Below are 21,496 nucleotides of genomic sequence, written 5' to 3'. Positions count from 1 at the left end.
CACCCCTCCTTGAGCTCTGAAGCAGCAGATGATTATAACATGCTGCAGAGCTCCAGCACTTCTGCTTGAATGCTCATGCCGAAAACCCACACTCCCCTACCTGAAAATGTGAACTTAAAATTAAAAGTCCAACTCCAAGTCCAAGTGTAGACCTAGGTATATGCAGGCTGGCACCACTTCAATGTTCACACCACAGATGTTGACTGGATAAGGAGGGGACTCAGACCTTCCACTACTATTTCCTTGTATACCATCTCATTTAAAACTTTTTTGTTGAAGTTTTTGAGAAATGACTATTATATACATTATATACATTACATTTTTTAATGCAATTTGTTTTATATTAGTTTTGATATTTAGTTTATCATAAAATGAGAAAGAAAATAGACAGAAGTGCACAGAAAATAAAACATCATCTTTACCAAATGGATGCTTATTTTGTGACAAAGCTAGACCTAATGTCCCCTACAAGGGATATGTTATTATATAAGAATAAAGAACAATTTTGAAAAAAATCGTTGTGAATGGCTGCATATTTGTTTTATTATAAATAGGTCACTGAAGGTCTTGGACTAAAAAAACATTAAAAATTATAAAATACTGTATATAGCTACCCAAATCATTAATTAACAAAAAAATTCCTACACAGTGGGGAGTTTTATTTTGAAATCTGAGACCGGACGTGTTACACTGTCATTTTTACACTGGTTAGCTTTATAAAGGCATCGAGAAGCCAGTAATATCTTCTCGTCTAGTAACTTCAGTTCCCCTACAGCAACACCTCATTCTCTCCCTGCTCGCTTTAGTTTCTCGTACCTTTACACCACCGCGGGGGGTTCCACCGGAACGCTCGCACCGAGAAGAGTGCCATGGCCCGCGTGGTGGTTGAAGGGATGCCGGAGACGGCCGTCGGAGGACGAGTGATGCTGAACCGTCGGAGGAGCAAAGCCAGGCGGAGAAAGCGAAAGGAGTTGTTCGCCATCCAGATGTGCTTTGCGGGGGTACTGCTGGGGCTCGTAGTGGGACTCCAGTCTGTGTCACGTAAAGCAGGTGAGAGGCAGTTTAAACGTCTTCATTTTACTGTCGACCGACACAAATTGATAGGTTCATTTTGTAAAATGTGAAACAAACGATGTGTAGTTTGCGGCAAGCAGGATCAGCACGCTGTTTGCAGGGAGTCAAAGATACTGCCATAGGTATGTTTGATTTTTCTGCTTGCATTTTGAATTCCTAAAAGAACAGAACAAGCATAAACTGCACTACTATGATGGATGTTAGAAGTGAAATTAATTATATAGAATGGGTATATGCAATGGGTACATTAAAAAATGATATATTAGCCTTAAAATATGGGATTTAAAACAGTAACCATAATCTAAGTACATTAAGGTTAGTCCTGGCTATGAGCAACACAGACAAACTAGTTGGTGCCAATAGTATAGTGCAGGTAATGCAGTACTGTATCTGTAAACTCCCCACTGAGTAGGCTGTCGAAGCTAAAAAACAATATACATGTATATCCCAGGAGGGTTAGAAGATGTGTCTGACTGAATTTTCATTAGGTAACTTTAGCGTATCAGCACACATTTACAATCACCACAAAGAACCAAACAACAAAATGCCTTCTTGTAGCTCAACATCTGCAACCAATAATCCTCTGGAAATGGTAGTACTGACTACACTGCGCTGTGTTGCTTGAATTACTTACTGGAGCTTTAGTTTTTCTACTATCTCCTACAGTTCAGCAACAACTGATAAGCTGGATATGAAGTGTTAAGCTGCTGTAGATACATGGCAGTGTGTCTGTTCTGTGAGAACTGATTACATTGACTCAGTGACAAGATTAAGACTAGTGGTCTATAACTGGAGATATAAGTTAAAACAGTATTATCACAAGATTATCATGACCAACAGGGATTTAACTGGTGATGTGAGGACTGCTCTAGCTATAATCAGTAGTATTAGTTTTACCTTTACAGCAGAGTAAATTGTGTATAGACAACAGATACACATGGCCACTTTCGCCCCTACGGAAGCCCGAATTCTCTCAGCCTATAGGCCTACTGTTGGCGAAACAAGTCACGTATGTGGTATCTGGTGGTATTTAAAAATCAGCACCAGTGAAGATGGCAGAAAGAGAGCAGCCACAGAAGTCTTTGGTCAACAAAAGAGGTAGAAGGAATTCCGTTGTTTGGGAACAGCTTGGGTTCGAAGAATACCTTTCCTTATACCTCAAATTTCTACTGTATAGGAGACGGGCTTCTGAAAAAGTTCAATTTAATAATTAATTTAGCTTTGGTGCATGTGGTTGGTATTTCATGTAAAGCAATTTCTAATAGATACATTAGTGAAAAAGATTTTTATTTTTCTGGATCAACAGTTTGTTTAACATTAAATCAAAACAGAATGACAGAAATAATGGACAAACAATTTCTCAGGGGCAATGTCAAAATAATTAAAACTAGTGTCCAAAACATCTGGAATAGTCCCATCTTTCTATTTTAAGTAACACTCAGAATATGATTTCAGGGAAACTGATTAAGCAGTACATGTAGTGTATTGGACCAGAAAAATGTATCAGCATAACTGCTCCACAATTTTAGAGAAACAAATCATCTGTTGCATAAATGTCAGAACAAGGAACAGAAACAAGAGTGCATTACTAAATGGTAAATACAATTCTCTAAAAATGAATGACCAAAATGCATTCACTCTGAAAATTATTACAATAAAACAATACCTGTTCATAACCTTCTATGTGTTCAAAGCAAGTTGGCATGACATAACCTTCAAAAACACCGAAACTGAACTGAGTGCAGAACTTTGCAGTGCAAAAGTTTGAGTGCAACTTTCTCAGTTGAAAATGTGGAACGAAAAGAGAGCACAACGATCACAATGTGACATATACAGTTCGCTTAAACTGTTTGAAAAAAAGTGTTTGCTTTTTTAGGAAATTTTTAATTATATTAAACTGATTAAATTAAACTAATTAAACTAATAAACTGATTTTACATTAGAACATATTTTATTTCTTCTTGTAGAAATACTAACAATTCAGAAAATGTAGCAAGAATGGGAAATATAATACCAAATGTTTAATATAATACAAAAAATAAAGGGCCTCCAAAATTTTTGTGCCACGTGCATGCTACTTCAAAAAATTACTTTGGTCTGTCCAGATTTAAATGATAAATGTTTGTCCACACTATAAATGTAAATTGCAACAAGCAGGAATTATGCTTTAAGCAGTGCAAAGATCAAAACATAAAGTTGTAGAATAATAAAACAGTACATGTAAGAGTATTTCATAATAAGAGAAAAAAAAACTTTGATATTTCTCACAAACAGACTGCATCTCCTCCCTGGGCAGCACTATTAATGTGTGATTGACAGGTTCATTAATTAGCTGGTTAGACCTGAGATAATGCCTGCAGACCTGTGGTGCAACCAGAGGAATATTTTGTTTCATTAAATGCCAGATGAAAGACTGTAAAAAGCGACTGAAATTTTCATTCAGGCAAAGGACCAAGCTAAGTTAGAAGGTTAACACAAACCTACTCCCTAGTTCCCAGATACGCCAAATGTGAAAATCAAACAGTCAGAAATCTAGCTTCTTATAAACAAACACGTTACAATTAATCAAAGCGTGTACTGCAATATACAACAAAACAAATATCTACAAGCTAGTTGTCACATGGTCTCAGCATGAATACATACTGGCATGTGCTACAAAGTGAGGTGAGACGAGCTGCCCAGTATGACTCAGGCTACCCGATTAATCTGAGAGGTCCACTTTTATTGTCCTGTTCCAGTGGAACTTCACAGGGATTGGCTGACTAGTTTAATAATCGATTAATTAGTTGATTATGCTTTCAATTGATTAATCAGTCATTTACAAAAGAATATAAAGAAGTCTGTGTTCAACATTTTATTAAATATATAAAAATCAAAATATCACAATCTTAAACAATGAGGTCGCTTTAAATACATCAACCATTACTGGTAAAAAGCAAATATAAGAAATTTATCCAAGAATAGTTGTTAAATAATTTGCTAAGTAGGTTTGAAAATAAACTGAGAACAAACTGTGCCTTATCACGTGGCCACAATAGGCATCGATGTTTAAACTTGACTAGGAGTAGGTTGATACTACACAACAAGCATAGACACATTCTCTTTAACACTAATGCTTACTTCAAGATCTTTACCTTGGAGTGCAAAAGTGTTAGAATGCCCACATGCTCAGGGCTCAGGCTGGCTCTCTTGGAGGCTATATTTCATTCTGCAGAGAACATGGGGTTAACATGCCATGTATGAATAGGTAGGACTTTGCAAGAATTGTCAGAGTGGGATATTTGCTCTCACTGTCTTTCCACCACTGTAATGGACTTTCACACTCTAGAAGGTACCGTATTTCTGTACTATAAATTACACCAGAATATTAGTTGCTTTTAACAAAAACAAAAATAAAAAATATTTTATCTCCATGAGTTTGGTCATTTATGGTGAGGTTTGTAGCCAGTGCTACCAAAGTCACTCATGGAGAGTGTTTTCTTACTGAATTAAATAAAAAAATTACATATTAATATGTAATATTTAGTATATATATATATATGAAGTTTTTCACTTAAAAAACATAATAAACCTGAATTATTTTTATTTGTAATGACATTTAAATTAAAAAAAAGCCTGTTTACTAGAATTTTACACTGAACGCAAAAGTCAGTATTGCATTAACCATAATGAAGCGACATGCTTTCAGACATGTGGTTGATCATGAAAGATGAAGATCCACATTACCTGGACGTTTTTCCTTCAACCTCCCTTGTAAAGTCTTGTAAGTCTGTCTAGTGTCTGTATGTAACACTATGTCTAAGGCCTCACACTCAAAGGCAACACTGCCCCTTGTCCCTTTTCTTCCCATGTGAGAGCATGTCCCACTTGGGCAATCTCCCGCTGTGTGCTGCATGTGTTAAAATGTAAACTCCAACTATTTCTGGATGTAAATCACATAACACTGTTGGAAGTTTCTGTATGACACTGAAACACTGAATGCTAAATATAGTCTAAACACAACCATACAAGAATATGCTATAGCAGTGCTATTGACATCTGTAAGTCCTTATCACTATGAGGTTCCACATCATACTGTATTGAAGTGTCAACATTTGTACTAATGATGGTGAAATCCTACATATAGCTCCTTTTAATTCATAGTTTGGGCCTTGTGACCTTCAAAAACACAGCAACATCTCTTGAAACCCTGTTGCTGTCTTTCTTTACGTCAAGCTCTTTAGCTCTCAAAGCTACAATGTCCTACACAAACACACATACAGTACACTAATGCACACAGGGCTGTGTCTAATTCAGCTGCATCTGGGTCAGCCTATGATGACAGCACTCCCAGTCTGAGACAGACACAAACAACCACTGTCCTTTTTGGTTTCCATCCATTTCTCCCTTCTCTGTCATACTCTCTCAATCATCCCCTTCATTTAGCCGTAAGTATGCTCTCATCTTGTCCCTCTCTCCCTTCATTTTGGTGGCACTCAGCTATCATTTCAGCATATCTCTCTGTAGCTGTAACCCTTTTACCCTTCACAGTGGCACAGCCATGCAGCACCTACAGTTTTCTTTCCTCAGAATTTGCTCAACCACATCCTGCCTGTTACTAATTTTTTTAATGTTTCGCTTAACCATCCCATTGCCGCATAATTCACTTCAATTCAATTCAATTTTATTTGTATAGCGCTAAATTGTAATTATAATTATATAATTGTTTCTGAGTTAAATATAGTAACTTACTCTGCCCAAGAATACTTAATGCAGCTCAAGTCAAGTGGGAGAAATTTATGCTTAGACATTTTCCTTCTGAATAACTTACTCTTGGATCCTTGGATATCAATTTTTGAAACAACTTCTGTTGCAAAGCTAAGGTTTGGTGATGGTGGTTTTTTCAACTGGGCAGCACGGTGGATGAGTGGTTAGCAATATTGCCTCACAGCAAGAAGTCAGGGACCTTTCTGTGTGAGTTTGCATGTTCTCCCTGTGCTTGCAAGGGTTAGTAATACCGGTTACTGGGTTAGAGTATCGGGTACTCCGGTTTCCTCCCACAGTCCAACAAACATACGTCAGGTTGATTGGTGACTCTAAATTGGCCGGCCGACCAAAATTACCCCAAGAGCACAGCGACGACTCATCAAAGAGGTCACAAAAGACCCCACAACAACATCCAAATAACTGTAACCCTCACTTGCCTCAGTTAAGGTCACTGATCATGACTCCACCATAAGAAAGAGACTGGGCAAAAATGGTCTGTATGGCAGAGTTCCAAGATGAAAACCGCTGCTGAGCAAAAAGAACATAAAAGCTCGTCTCAGTTTTGCCAGAAAACATCTTGATGATCCCCAAGACTTTTAGGAAAATACACTGTGGACTCACGAGACAAAAGTTGAACTTTTTGGAAGGTATGTGTCCAATTACATCTGGCGTAAAAGTAACACCACATTTCAGAAAAAGAACATCATACCAACAGTAAAATATGGTGGTGGTAGTGTGATGGTCTGGGGCTGTTTTTCTACTTCAGGGTCTGGAAGACTTGGTTATGTTGCAGGATGGCAGCACTGTCGAAAGTTCTGAGCCAACTTAGTAACCTTTTGTTTATCTGTCTTTTATTTTTATTCTGTTTCGTTTGTGCTGCACTTTTGCACTTTCAATATAGTCGCGGCTCACTTTTACAACTGAGACTGGTAGCGAATTCAGATTTTAAGTTATTGGTTTTAGGAACAGTGAGCGATGTACTTCCCTGGATTCTTTGTTTACACAGCGTGGGAGGAAAACAAGGAGAGGAAAGCGCACAGGTGTGCTGTGCAGAGCCTGGCAGAGAAACAACAGACCCTCTCTGCCCTCCATACTGCTTGCAAACGACCAGTCCCTGGATAATAATCTAGATGAACTGCGCGCATGGATTAAATACCATCGGGACATCAGGAATTGCTGTGTTTTTGCACTCACAGAGACGTGGCTTGAGCCCACTATTCCGCACTATGCCGTTACGTCAGACAACTTTTCCATCTACCGACTGAATAGAACAGCAAATTCAGGCAAGTCGAGGGGCTGGGGAGTATGCTTTATGGTTAATTCTGTGTGGGCTACAGATGTCTAACTTACTGCTCACCAAACCTAGAGCTGCTGACCTTTAAAGTTGGGCCATTATACTTCCCCAGAGAGTTCAGTACAGTACTCCTCACAGCTGTTGACATACACCCACAGGCTGATAAATCACAAGCATTAGAGGAACTGTATAAGGTCATAAATGGACTGGAAAACTCACACCCAGGAGCTGCTTTTATTGTCTTTAATAGAGCTAATATGAAAAAGGTGCTTCCAAAATATCATCAGCACATTACTTTTCCCACCAGAGGAGAGCAAACTCTGGATCACTGTTACACTCCTTTCAGAGACTGTTATAAACCTCTCCCCCGGCCCCGCTTTTGGGAAATCAGACCACTGCTCAATTCTGTTGTTGCCAGTATGCAGACAAAAGCTAAAACAAGGTATACCAGTTCTCAGAGATATTCACAAGTGGACCAGGGAAACTGACGAGGTGTTAGTGGACTACTTTGAAACAACTGATTGGCAGATGTTCGAGGATGCAGGAGATGGCAACATCAATGAATACACTGACTCTGTTATAGGCTATATCATTGATGACATTGTTCCTAAATCCACCATTTGCTACTACCGCAACCAAAAGCTGTGGGTGAATCAGGCGATCCGCACTAAGCTGAAAGCATGGACATATGCCTTCAATTTGTGGAACCCTGATGAATACAAAGCTGCCAGGTATGACCTCAGGAGGGCCATCAGAGATGCTAAGAGAGAGTACAAGGAGAGAGTCCACTCATCACAGTCAAGACCCCAGGCACCTGTGGAGTGGAATACGCTGCATCACTGATTACAAAGGAGCAAGCAAGAATGTGACACCACTTAGCGCAACACTCCCAGATGAGCTTAACACCTACTATGCTCAGTTTGATGTGAACAATACAACACCTGCCACTAGACCATACGTGAATAGGGATGACCCTATACTCATTCTGGAGATGGCTGAGGTGAGACGAGCACTCAAAAGAGTTAATCCACACAAAGCCCCAGGACCTGACAGCATCCCAGGCTGGGTCCTGAGAGCATGTGTCGACCAACTTACGGGGGTGCTCACCAGTATCTTCAACCTCTCTCTGAATCAGTCAGTGGTGCCTTCCATCTTTAAGGCATCCATCATTGTTCCTATTACAAAAAAGCAAAATATCTCTTGTCTCAATGACTATCGACCAGTGGCACTAACATCAGTCATCATGAAGTGCTTTGAGCGTCTAGTCAAAACACATATTTGCTCCGCCCTTCCTGACACTATAGACCCCCTACAGTTTGCATACAGACCAAAGAGGGTCTGATGACACCATCGCCTTAGCCACACACACTGCTCTCACCAACCTGGACAGAGGGAACACATGCGTGAGAATTCTCTATGTCGACTACAGTTCTGCAGTCAACACCATTGTCCCCTCCAAACTGGTTAAGAAACTTGCTGATCTGAGTCTGGATATCTCCATCTGCAGCTGGATCTTTGAGTTTTTGACCAGAAGGTCACAGGTGGTAAAAATCGGCAGCCACACTTCATCATCAATAACCCTCAGTACAGGTGCATCACAGGGGTGCGTTCTCAGCCCTCTCCTGTACTCTCTGTTCACTTATGACTGCACTGCTAAACATAGCTCAAATTACATCTACAAGTTTGTGGACGACACAACCATTCTAGGTCTCATCACAGATCAGGATGAGACTGCCTACAGAGAAGAGGTCAGGGCACGAACCAGCTGGTGTAAGGACAATAACCTTCTTCTGAGCATCACAAAAACAAAGGAGATGATAGTGGACTATAGCAGGCAGGGGGTTGGACACTCCCCTATCTACATTGATGGTGCCGAGGTTGAGAGAGTGAACAACTTCAAATTCCTTGGCATCAACATTACAAATGACCTTTCCTGGACAACACACACTGACACTGTGGTAAAGAAAGCTCGCCAGCGGCTGTATTTCCTGAGGAGGCTGAGGAAGTTCGGCATGAAGACCAGCACCCTCATAAACTTCTACAGGTGCACCATCGAGAACCTGCTGATGGGATGTATCACAGTGTGGCATGGGAACTGTTCCAGCCAAAGCCGGAAAGCACTGCAAAAAGTGGTGGAAATGGCACAGTACATCACTGGAAGCGTGCTCCTGTCAATCCAGGACATATATATCACAGACGATGCCTGCAGAAAGCACTTAGCATAATCCAGGACCACAACTACCCCGCACACAGACTTTTCTCTCTGTTGCCATTTGGTAGGTGGCACAGGAGCCTGTCCGCATGCACTAAGAGACTGAAGGACAGTTATTAGGATTCTTAACTCGAATGAATAGCTGAGTGACGTAATAATGAGATAACATACCACATTTCTGGACACAAAAAAACTGTTTAAAAGGATAGCTCTAAGAAAGCTTCAGACACTAAAATCCTTGTTTTAATGACTGCACTAGGACACCTTAAATTTATTTATCAACACCCTGCAATGCAATTTTAATGTAAATCATGTGTAGTATGTAACAATGTGCAATAACACACACACACACTCACATATACACATATATAAGTTGACTGGCTCTTCTCGTCCTAAGCACTTCATTGTACTGTTGGCCCTATGTTGACATGCTTATGAGAAATAAACTTGAACTTGAATTTGAACTTGAACTTGCTGTGATAAATGGAACCATGAATTCTGCTGTCTACCAAAACATTCTGAAGGGGAATGTCTGGCCATCTGTTCGTGACCTCAAGCTGAAGCGCCCTTCAAAAGGCGGTTCATGCTTGAAAACCCTCGTGTGACTGAATTACAACAATTCTGCAAAGATGAGTGGGCCAAAATTCCTCCACAGCGCTGTAACAGACTCATTGCAAGTTTTCGCAAACACTTGATTGTAGTTGTTGCTGCTAAGGGTGGCCCAACCAGTTATTAGGTTTAGGCTTTTTCACACATGGCCATGTGGTTTTAGATTTTGTTTTCCCTTAATAATAAAAACCTTCATTTAAAAACTGCACGATTTGTTTACTTGTGTTATCTTTGACTAATATTTAAATTTGTTTGATGATCTGAAACATTAAAGTGTGACAAACATGCAAAAAGAAAAGAAATGGGGAAGGGAGCCAACACTTTTTCACACCACTGTGTGTGTATATGTATATATATATATATATATATATATATATATCAGGGTTATTCAAACACTCACAATATAAAGCGCAAATGTTCTTCTGGGACAATAGCTGTGTCTGTCATGCTCCACGACATCGAGTTTCCGGTTTCCTACTTTTGTTTTGAAGGGCCCACGTGCGGCAGATCATCTCCCAGGTTCCGGTCTAATTAATGTGACAACATTGTTCACCTGTTTACTCTCTTATGACCCACAGCTCTTATACTCACCTCCAGCCACAGACAGATCACCGGATTGTCTGCTTTCCGCTGCAGAGAGAAAAGAAGAAAACGTGTTTTTCTCTAGGAAAACTCCGTGAGTCAAGTAAGCAACGTCTTTTCCCTATTACACTGAAGAGGATTAACTTTGATTCCGTGGATAACTTATCACACACGAAGCCTCGTCTTCTCTGGAGAGGTTTTTGTTGCATAATTTGTAGTACTGGAAGTTTCGTTTCAAGTTTAGTGTTTCCTTGGTCTGTAAGTGAGCCAAGCAAGTAGCACCTTCTCCCTCCAATCACGTCTTGAGTTTTTTATTTGGAGGAGATTTTCTGTTATAGTAACCACTGTAGCTGACTGTTTGAGTTTTTTCTGTCATACCATCAGGGGTTCCCTGACCAGGACCATCAGAATCATCAGATGTTGCTCTGTGGGCCCAGTTCCGCAATGCATTCACAGCCAACTGGTCAACCATCACTCCACGTTCCTCAGTCATCTTCTCATGCCTTGTTTCTTGTTTAATAAAGAAACCAGAAAAGACTAAGTTCGGTGTTGGCTTTAATTGGTCCTCTAAATCAGTGATTCTTAACCATGGGGCCGTGGCCCATTCGTGGGCCATGAGCGCCAAATAGTGGGCCGCAAGGGCCGCGGAACTACAATGCAGCTTCCCACCACTTGGTGGCAGTGAGTCGTCAGCCAGTTGTTTAACACGCTTCAGTAAGCATCAGCAGAAGATGTCAGTTCCAAACTTTTGGCTGAAAATATGGAGAAGTTTTTAAAACTAAAAAATGAACCAACTCGAGCACAGCTGAGGAATGTTTCCGCTGCATGGATAACTACTTCACTGAGAATGGCCTGGACTGGCAGAACTGTGTTGGAGTGTGCAGTGACGGTGCAGTGTCAATGACTGGCAGGCAGCGCGGCGTCATTAGGCAGATACTTGATCGTGCGCCAGAAGCTAAATGGACCCACTGTTTTCTCCACCGTGAAAGCCTTGCAGCAAAAAAAATGTCACCAGAGTTCCACGAGGTGATGGATGTAAGTGTGAAAACCATCAACTTCATTAAAAATAATGCTGTGAAGTCCAGATGTTTTGCTAAACTTTGTGAGGGCATGGAAGCAGATCATGTCCAGATGGCTCTCAAGAAGACTTGTCCTCAAGCAATTGTTTGAGCTGAGGAATGAGGTTTTCTCTTTTCTCACTGAGAGAAAATCTCCTCTTGCACATTACTATACCAACACCAAGTTCACAGCTAAACTTGCCTACCTCTGTGACATTTTTTATCTGCTGAACCAGCTGAACGTTTCACTTCAAGGGAGAAATAGCGACATATTTTTTGTTGCAGACAAAGTTCAAGCTTTCAAGAGGAAACTTGCTTTGTGGACTAAGAGGGCCCAGGAAGAGAGAATGGACATGTTTCCACTTTTGTCTGGCATTTTGGAAAACTCCCCTCAGGTGAAGGTCAGTCATTCAGTCTGTCAGCACCTCTCACAACTGGCAGAGAAATTTAATTAATACTTTCCTGAGGATCCCAGAGAGGGACACGTGTGGGTTGTTGCTTTGCCCTCACATCTGGAATCACAGCTTCTGGAAGTTTCCACTGACAGCACTTTAAAGGGCAGTGGGGAAAACTGGACCTAGGCTCCTTCTGGATTGTTGTCTCAAAGGAGTAGCCACGTCTAGCACTGAGGGCTGTGAAACTCCTTCTCCCATTCACGACTACATACCTGTGTGAATCAGGGTTCTCCATTGTGGCCACAACCAAGACCAAACAGACTCAGAGCATCACTGGAGGCTACCCTGAGAGTGAGCCTTTCCCCCATTCCACCCAGACTGGATCTGATCATGTCTGAGAGGCAGGCCCAGGTGTCTCATTAAGAGGCGAATATAAATTGGGAGTTTTAGCATGTTAAAAAAATGACACAGTCACTGTTGTTATTATTCATTTGTCACAGATTTAGAGAGTAACTTCTAGTTCTGCCATGCAAAAATTAAGACTGCTAAATTGTCAAATTCATCAGCAGGTTATAAGGCAATATTTAATTTGCACTTTATTTAAATTTCATTTACAGTTTATTTATTTAATTTAAAACTTTTATTTTCAATGTATTTATTTTATTACCACATAATTTTATTTATCAGAATTTCTCTTCAGTTTTTTGAGAGTATCTAAATATTTTTGGAATTCTGATTTATGTGTTAAGCTTGACTTGAGCCTTTATATTTGTTCTTGTAGCAACTTGATTTGTTATAATTGCTAGCCTGTTCAATGCTGTTGTATTGTGTTACATACACGATAGAAAATAAATGTCTTTGAGGTGATCACAGTGTATCATATCATTTATTTCACAAGGTTTTAGCTTGTTAAACCTTAAGTGGACTTGCTTTTGTTATTAAATACAAATCAAAACAAGAGTCAGATCAATTGAAATTAAAGTGTTAATATTTGAATGGGCCCCGAGACAGTACAATCCAGCCAACATGGACCAAGCCTCACCCACTCAGTCGTCATGGTGCACCAGCATTGAAGCTGCAATCCAAAATCACGAAGAGAAGCTCAGCAACATTGGACAGTCTGTGGATCAAGTTTCGAATCAGCTGAGTCAAGCCTGCAAGCCTTGAGATGGAGCTCAGGTTCCCTTACCAGCCTCCCCTCCGAACACCAGACGAACTGAGGGCACTGAACCCAGGCTTTCTTCTCCTGCCTCGTATGGTGGTGTGGTGAGGTGGGTCACAGCCGCTCTTTCCTCACCAAGTGTGGTTTTGTTTTTTTGCTACAGCCATCCGCCTTTCCCACCGAGGAGGCCAAAGTAATCTACATCATTTCATTATTGGAAGGAGAGGCAGGACAATGGGGAACGTCCGCTTGGAGACGACAAGAGAGATTTTGCAGAACAGCTAAGGACTTTGGAGAACAACTTTCTCGTATATTTGACCCCATTAAACCAGAGGTGGGAGCCATGCACCATCTGGCTAAGTTACGACAAGGTAACCGACCGTTATCAGAATATGTGGTCCAGTATCACAGGCTAGCGGAAGACAGCTCATGAAACGAGTCGGCGCTCTATGACCATTTTTACCTGGGCCTCAATCATGAAGGATGACCTGGCTCATCAGCCCAGACCCAGAGACCTGGATGCACTGATCGATGTAACGACTCACCTGGACCAGCGTTTTCAGGAACATCAGCATGAGTTGAGACTACCCCAACGACACTATTCCCTGCCTGGTCCATCTCACTCTGCCAGATCTCAGGCTTTAGTGGTTCGTCCCAGCTCATCTACTCTAGAGCCATTGCAGTTAAGCCGTAACAGGATCTCCCCGGCTGAGAGAGAACGCCGACAGACTCAGGGGCTGTGCTTCTACTGCAGCATGCCGGGACATAGGGTCCGTCACTGTCCAGCAAAAAGGCCAGGCTCGGCAAGGAGGGTGTGGACCTTGCTGAGCCAAGCTTCACCTGAGCATCGATCCTCATGCCCTTTCACCACGGTCACCATCGGCACGGCCCCGTATCAGCATCAGCTCCCCATTCTCATCGATTCAGGGTCTGATGCTAACCTCATATCTCAATCCATCGTCGACATACTTCCCTGCCACTCCAGACTTCCTCATACTAAACCACAGCTCCTCTCTCGGCACCCTGTCATATGTTTTTCTAAATTTTTCCAAAGACACAATGCAGCTCCTTCTGGCCTTCTCTGTACTTCTCCATCAGCATTCTCAAAGCAAATATTGCATCTGTGGTACTCTTTCTTGGCATGAAACCATACTGCTGCTCACAAATGCTCACTTCTGACCTCAGCCTAGCCTCCCCAACTCTGCAAATCTCCGTTGTTCTTAAAGATGGGCACCAGTATACTTCTCCTCCATTCCTTAGGCATCCTCTCACTCTCCAAGATCTTGTTAAGTAGCCCAGTCAAAAACTCTACTGCCACCTCTCCTAAAGACTTCCATACCTCCACAAGTATGTCGTCAGGACTAACTGCCTTTCCACTCTTCATCCTCTTCAACGCCTTCCTCACTTCATCCTTATTGATCTTTGCACATCCTTCTCATCTCTGTCTCTCTGCCTCGCCAACCTGTACAAATCCACTTCTTCCTCCTTAGTGTCCAACCTATCATACAAATCCTCATACACCCTTTGTTTGATCTTTGCCACCTCTATCTTCACCCTACGCTGCATCTCCCTGTACTCCCACAGATGTGTCCCACTTTATTCTTAGCTTATTCTTAATACACTCCTCAACTTCCTCATTCCATCACCAAGTCTCCTTATCTGCTTTTCTCTTTCTAGATGACACACCAAGTACCCTCCTACCTGTCTCCCTGATCACTTTAGCTGAATCTGTCCAGTCATCTGGAAGAACCTCATGACCTCCCAGAGCCTGTTTCAGCTCCTCCATGAAAGTCATACAACACTCTGCTTTTTTCAACTTCTACCACTTGGTCCTCTGCTCTGCCCTTGTCCTCTTCATCTTCCTCACCTTCCAGTCATCCTGCACACCACCATCCTATGCTGTCTGGCTACACTCTCCGCAACCACTACTTTGCCGTCACTGATCTCTTTCAGGTTGAAACGTCTGCAGAAGATGTAATCAACTTGTGTGCTCCTGCCTCCACTCTTATATGTCACCCTATGCTCCTCCCTTTTCTGGAAAAAAGTGTTCACTACAGCCATTTCCATCCTTTGGATGGTGAGGAGAATGTAGAAGGCAACTCACGATGGTATGAGTTAGTTATTACAACTAAACAGGAGGCTAAGCTTTTCTGTTGTCACTGAGTAGAATTAATCATACCAGTGATCCTAGCTAAACAGATGGCCTGCATTTTGTCCAAATATTGTACTGGTGCCCATGAAAGCTCCAGGAGTAATGAACTATCAAACTTAAACCGTGGACATTTTGATATGCTGAAGGGTTGATATCATTGTTTTGTGACTGTTATTCTGAGTTGCCTTTTGGCCATGCAACTTAATGAATCTGTGAACCTTACCAATTTGTAGCTAGATCCAAAATAGGGCTGGCTACTGGAACCCATCCCTAGTCCCAGAACACAAGGTGATGTCTTCAAAATTGCATGTTTTTTCTGAGGACATTCATAGGATTTAGACATTATTTAGGTTTTTACTATCAAATTAGAAGAAAAAAAACAAATGTGACAATTAAGAAAACATGATATTTGAAAATACATTTAATACAAAAACATTTGACTTGAAAATATTTAAACTATTAGTTGATTATGTTCATTTAGGATGCAGTTAACTGATTGATAGGGCACAAGTTATTTTCTAATATTTATACTAAAAATAAGCTGATTATACTGCGGTTATTTGAGAGTAACAAGGAACTGAGGTACCCAATAACCACAACACTTGCATGGTGCCTGGCTACGTAGGCATCATGGTCATAATTCTTTAAAAAAATATATTTTTTATATTTATCAAGTGTTTGCTACTGTATGTAAATGAAAGAAAAATCCACTACCAATCAGGATAAAGTGCAGGAGTATGGTAAAAGACTTCTTTGACATCAGATTGAAGCCCTAAATATTTTTCTCAACTGAGAGACAAAACCAGAATTCATGGATTACTGAACAAACATTTAATGTGGTAAGAAAAGGTCGAATTCCATTTAGGAAACTCATATTGCACAGAAGTAAACACAAAGAACTTGATTATCTGAAGTCTCATTGCCACCTGATGAGAGACAAATAACAGATGTACAGTAATAAATCGAAAGTCTTGAATCTTTATATAGTGCAAATTTTGTGCATAATGTTAGAAACTAGCAGGGCAATGCAGTACTGATTCACCATCGTGGGTTTATTAAGCCCAAATGTTATTTGGCATATCCCTGCCTGGGGAGATTTGGTGGAGGTACTCAAGCTGCTGTGACACAGCTGGAATAAAAGGATCTTATAAATGATATGTGTTTTCTTAAATGAATAGTGAAAGAGCATTATTATGGCAAAAGCAGCTCTTGAGGAATGGTGCTGTGAGAGAGAAAATCTTTGATACCGACAAAATGTTGACAGGGGTTAAACAGCAGTCTAAACTCTGCTACAGAAATGTCTTTACAGCTTTTGTTGATTGAAGGTTTACTGAGGAATATGTGAACTCACTTCAAAATGTAGCACCCTAATTGAGTAATCTTTTGTGCCAGGGCTTTGATCATGGGATCACTGTTGAGTTTCCAGGGATTGCACAAAATCCAGGTGGTACTGCAATGAAACAGCGGAGATCCAATCTTAGAAATTACCTCCAGAATAGCTGTTGAGAGATTTCACTTTTCACCCAAATGGTGGACTAACAGTCAATCGTTGCCATCCCTGGAGACATGCTGCCAAAGTTCCAGGAGAAACTGGTTAGCATCAGAGTTTAGGAAATGTGGCTATTCCACTAACCCAGAACTGGCTATTGGAACCTAATCCTGTTTGTATTTTGCTGTGTTTTGTAATTGCACATTTAATATAATCTTTTCTTTGAAATTACACACTTCTATGTCACACTTCTACACTCAGTAAATGTCAACAAGTCAACAAGTTCTGACTAAATATGTAGTTATTGCATCTGGGTTTTGTATGGCAGAACTGGTTCCTCACCATACATACAGGGGTCTATATAGTAGTCAATGTGGTCTACACACATGAACAAAATTGCTCAGTGAAATAACTTGAAACTGAAAAAAGTAATAATAAATACAAATTTACTGAAAATTAACTAATGAAAAGCAAACATTCCTTTTGAATTGTCAATTTTGTGTATATTCAATATGTATGGTTCTCCAAGATGTTCAGAAATAAAAAAATAAATAAGAGATTATGAAATAGACATTTAAATACACAATTTTAGAATATGGTCACATATTTATATAATAACATAACATATCTTTATTATTCAGCTCATTATTATAAAAACAGCAATGTGAAATGAAATCTGTTTAGAAAAATGACATTCAGAAGTATAAAAATTGCTGGAATTCAAAAAATGGTTTTGGAATATATCATAATAATGACTAACAATTAAAACAATTTGTAAAAAGGTCTAGTTTTATTTGTATACACTCATAAGAACAACAAAACGCTGTGCTTTTATAAAATAAAGAAAGCAGACAGGGTGCACTGAACAGGGTGACAGCGACGAAGAGTTTACTTTCTTGTCACAGGAAAAACCCACTCAGATGATGAACGTTTGCATCTGCATTGCGTTGCATTGCACTGATTCCCTCTCAGCCATCTTCCTGACTGAAAGGCTTATTATGCAGCTCATTATGCGAGTCTTTGTCTTCTCAGGTAAATCACATGATTATTCATAATCAGGCATGTCTTTTCTACTAAAAAAAGTCTTAAAGAATTTAAATCAATATATTGTTTTCTGTGAATGAGTGAACAAAATGATTTCACAACATTTTGAAGGAAACACTCAAGATGCAGCTCTCAAAAGTGTGTTTTATGGCCTTATTTAAGTGACTTAAAATTTCTTGTTTTTCACTAACCATGTATAAACGCTGTTTCTTTTAAAAGAAGACATTTCAAGGTTTCCATGCATATATTTCTCATGTCTTTGAGGTAAGGATTCACTGAGATTCTGGTTGTTTTATTTACGTGACTATAAATTAATCATTGTCTGTCACCAAATCAGTCAGACATGTACATTGTTATCAATACTCACTGCAACAAAGTGATTTACTTTAAATAAAGAGTACTGTCTGTGCAAATCAAATATTCACACTCATTGTAACTGTTTTGGTCCCCAACTCCTGGGTAGTTGGGTTAGGTAGTGCTCTGCAATACCTATCAATTTGCTAACATTGTCTCACGTTTGCAGATTTGAATGAATAGATTTAAGTTGTTTATAATGACAAGCTACTACAGACTATGTTGTGTCAATCCACACGAAATGGAATTGTTAGAATCCATTCAAATGTATCTGTAATACAAAGGGCACTACCAAATGGATCATAATTGCCTAGCTGTAACTGTATCGTACTGATTGTGAAAGGGAGTTGTATTGCTGTTGTACAGCTCTAGGCAAAGCAAGCCAATATAAAATCACACACTTAATCACACACAGAATATGAAGTTGCCATAAGAGTCCTGAGGTGTGTAGGATCATGAGGCGATGCTGCTTTAGCAGTCTACTGGGAGTGAGGACTGGGAGTGAGAATGTAGGCCCTCATGTGTTTCAGTCAGAATGAGGATATGATAATTATTTATTAAGCACCGTGAGAATACTGTGTGCATTTCTGTGTGTGTGTGTGTGTTGAGAAACAGGCTTGAGTGCGCATATGTGCACTTCATAGAAAATATTCTACTGTTGAGCCGATAATTAAGTGGCCAATTGGTTCAACCTGCAGCAGCCATATCTCCCTCTGCTTTCAGGCAAACCCACACTGATACATTCTATGTATAATATGGTTGGTGATATTGCAAATTATACCTTAGTCAAAACTAGATAACAAACAAGGATTTCCTAGAGTGTGCCATTTCTAGGAATTTGAAGAATTTCAAATTTGTGTTTTTGACTCACTAAAATTCAATATCAACTGAACCAAAAAGTGCCTTGTATAGGTCTTTGATTATTCTATAGTTGACTAATTATTTAGTTAATTAGTTGCTCATTAGAAAAGGTATCAGCAATAATTTTGAGAATTATTTAATGATTTAGAAAACTTCATAAGCACAAATGAGAAAAATTATTGATTTCAAATTCTCACGTTAAGATTCTCACTAATTTATCTGTTGTATATTATTTTAAATTGAATATCATGGCATTTTGATTAGTCAGACAAAATTTGAATGGTAAGTTGTTTTAATATAATTGCTCCAACAGGCAGCTAGTAAGTAAGTAAGTACAATTTATTCATATAGCACCTTTTTCAGACAGATGTCACAAGGTACTTCACATATAGCAGTATAATAGTAAAATACAGAAACATTATGGAATACACATCATAACAAGGTACAGTCAGTCATAACAACCCAGAGCCTATTTTGGCTGAAATGCTTGATTGAAGAAGAATGTCTTGAATTGCTTTTTAACAGCATCTACAGAGCCCAACCAGCGCAGGAAAAGAGGGAGTTCGTTCCAGAGTCTGGGAGCCAAAGCTTGAAAAGATCTGTCTCTGGGTCTTGAGATGAGTGCGAGGGGCCATCAGCAGATTCTGTCCCACAGATCTCAGACTGCGAGCAGAACTGTAGGATTGGATCAAGGCAGAAATATAGGGTGGAGCCTGTCCATGTCAGGCTCTAAATGTCAGGACTAGAATTTTGAAGTTGATTCTGTATGTGATCGGAAGCCAATGGAGAGATTTTAGAATGGGGGCAATATGCTCTCTTCCATTGGTGCGAGTCAGTAGCCTCGCAGCAGAATTTTGAACCAGCTGCAAGTGGGTCAGCTGTTTCATATTCACGTGAATAGTCTAGTCGCAAGGAGACATAGGCATGTATTATCATCTCTAGCTCATCCTTCGACACCATTGACCTGAGCTTAGAGATGATGCGCAGTTGAAAGAAGCGGTTCTTTAAGAGATGTTTTGCATGAGGTTCCAGGGACATTGCCTTGTCAAAAACAACTCCTAAATTTCTCAGGCTGGATTTTGCCGAGCAGCTCAGGTCGCCTAGGTGTTGTTTAATGTCAGGGATAGCACTATCTGGAGCAATAATAAGCATCTCAGTTTTAGCTGAGTTTAACTGTAAATAGTTATCGCTTAACCACTGTTATTTGCGACAGGCAGTTAATTAAGGTGCTCAGTTTGTGGGTCTCGAAAGTCATAAATGAACAGTAGAGCTGTATATCATCAGCAAAGAGATGATAAGAGACGCTTCTGTACTGCTGTATAATCTTGCCAGATGCCAAAACAGGAGCAGCCCTAGCACTGAGCCCTGAGGTACCCCGCATGTCAGGTCAGCTGGCTTGGACATTATGTGGTTCACTGACACACTAAAACTCCTGCCAGTCAAGTAAGACAAAAAACAATCTAACACAGGCCCAGACAACCTGACCAGATCCCACAGTCTGTTTCCCTTGTTCTGATAGTCGACCGTGTCAAAGGCCAAGGAGAGTTCTAGCAGGACTAGGACTGTGCATCTGACTGTGAACGAGCATTTAGCAGGCCAATCCGACTTGTTGATGACATCATTGCCTCATGGCCCAGAGGGCCAGGCCAGACGGTTCCAGCGCTGAGGGACAAGGAAGCATTTCTGCACCTGTCCTGCTGGAGAGGCACTGGCCGCAGCCACCTGTGGTGTGTTCTGCTGTTCTGACGAGAGACACCAGCAAGCCAAGCTGCTCATCATAGATTAGAACCCTTGGAGCCTCTTTTCCCCACTGTCTTTTTTGGAATACCTGGAGCTCGTAGCAGCAACAGGTATCCTGGTGAAGGCAAGCATATGAATGGTGGAGGGAAAGTTTCTTTGTAGCTATCCCAGTCATTGAAAAGTCATTCCATGGACTCTTTTATGTAGAAAAGAGAGCCGTGGTTGTAGGTCCGAACAGCAAAGGCAAAATTGCCGGGCTTTAGGGCTGATATGACAGCATATATTGCCATGATAAATACAGATAATTGGCAAAGAAGCAGTCGAGCTACGGCTAGGCCATTCACAGGCGCCATTTTGTGAGCCCACAGCTAGTGATGTGATCCATGCCACTTTTGCTAGGCAGTCCAAACACCCTGAGGCCCTCATAGTCATCTCTGGAGATTTTAATCATGTTACCCTGGACTCAGTTTTTCCCACTTTTCATCAGTTTGTTCACTGTACAACCTGGGAAAATAAACCTAAAACAGCCAGCTCAGACAGAGCCAACGAGCCAACTCTGGATCCCCTGCTGGCCCTTGCCTGACCGCTCCAGTCCTTACACCTCCCCAGACAGCCAATCCACAACACTCCAACGACCCCTTCCTGTCGGACACCTCGCCAGGATGGTGGGAAGGCCACTGTGGGGATCATGTTCTTTGATTTCTCCAGTGCCTTTAACACAGAG

At 40.7% G+C, this 21,496-nt stretch overlaps 1 protein-coding gene across 1 annotated transcript in view; it reads left to right on the top strand.

Annotated features, from left to right (window-relative positions):
- Nucleotides 1-776: 776 nt before the first annotated feature.
- slc24a3 (solute carrier family 24 member 3) overlaps nt 777-21,496 on the top strand; it is a 114,493-nt gene continuing 93,773 nt past the window's right edge. The window contains exon 1 of the mRNA XM_026308593.1: nt 777-1,050. Within this exon, the coding sequence (XP_026164378.1) occupies nt 870-1,050 (181 nt within the window). The 5' untranslated portion in view covers nt 777-869. The remainder of the gene's footprint in view (nt 1,051-21,496) is intronic.

Source organism: Mastacembelus armatus, chromosome 15 (assembly GCF_900324485.2).
Source record: "Mastacembelus armatus chromosome 15, fMasArm1.2, whole genome shotgun sequence".
NCBI classification, from domain to species: domain Eukaryota; kingdom Metazoa; phylum Chordata; class Actinopteri; order Synbranchiformes; family Mastacembelidae; genus Mastacembelus; species Mastacembelus armatus.
This window is presented reverse-complemented; position numbering and strand designations above follow the sequence as displayed.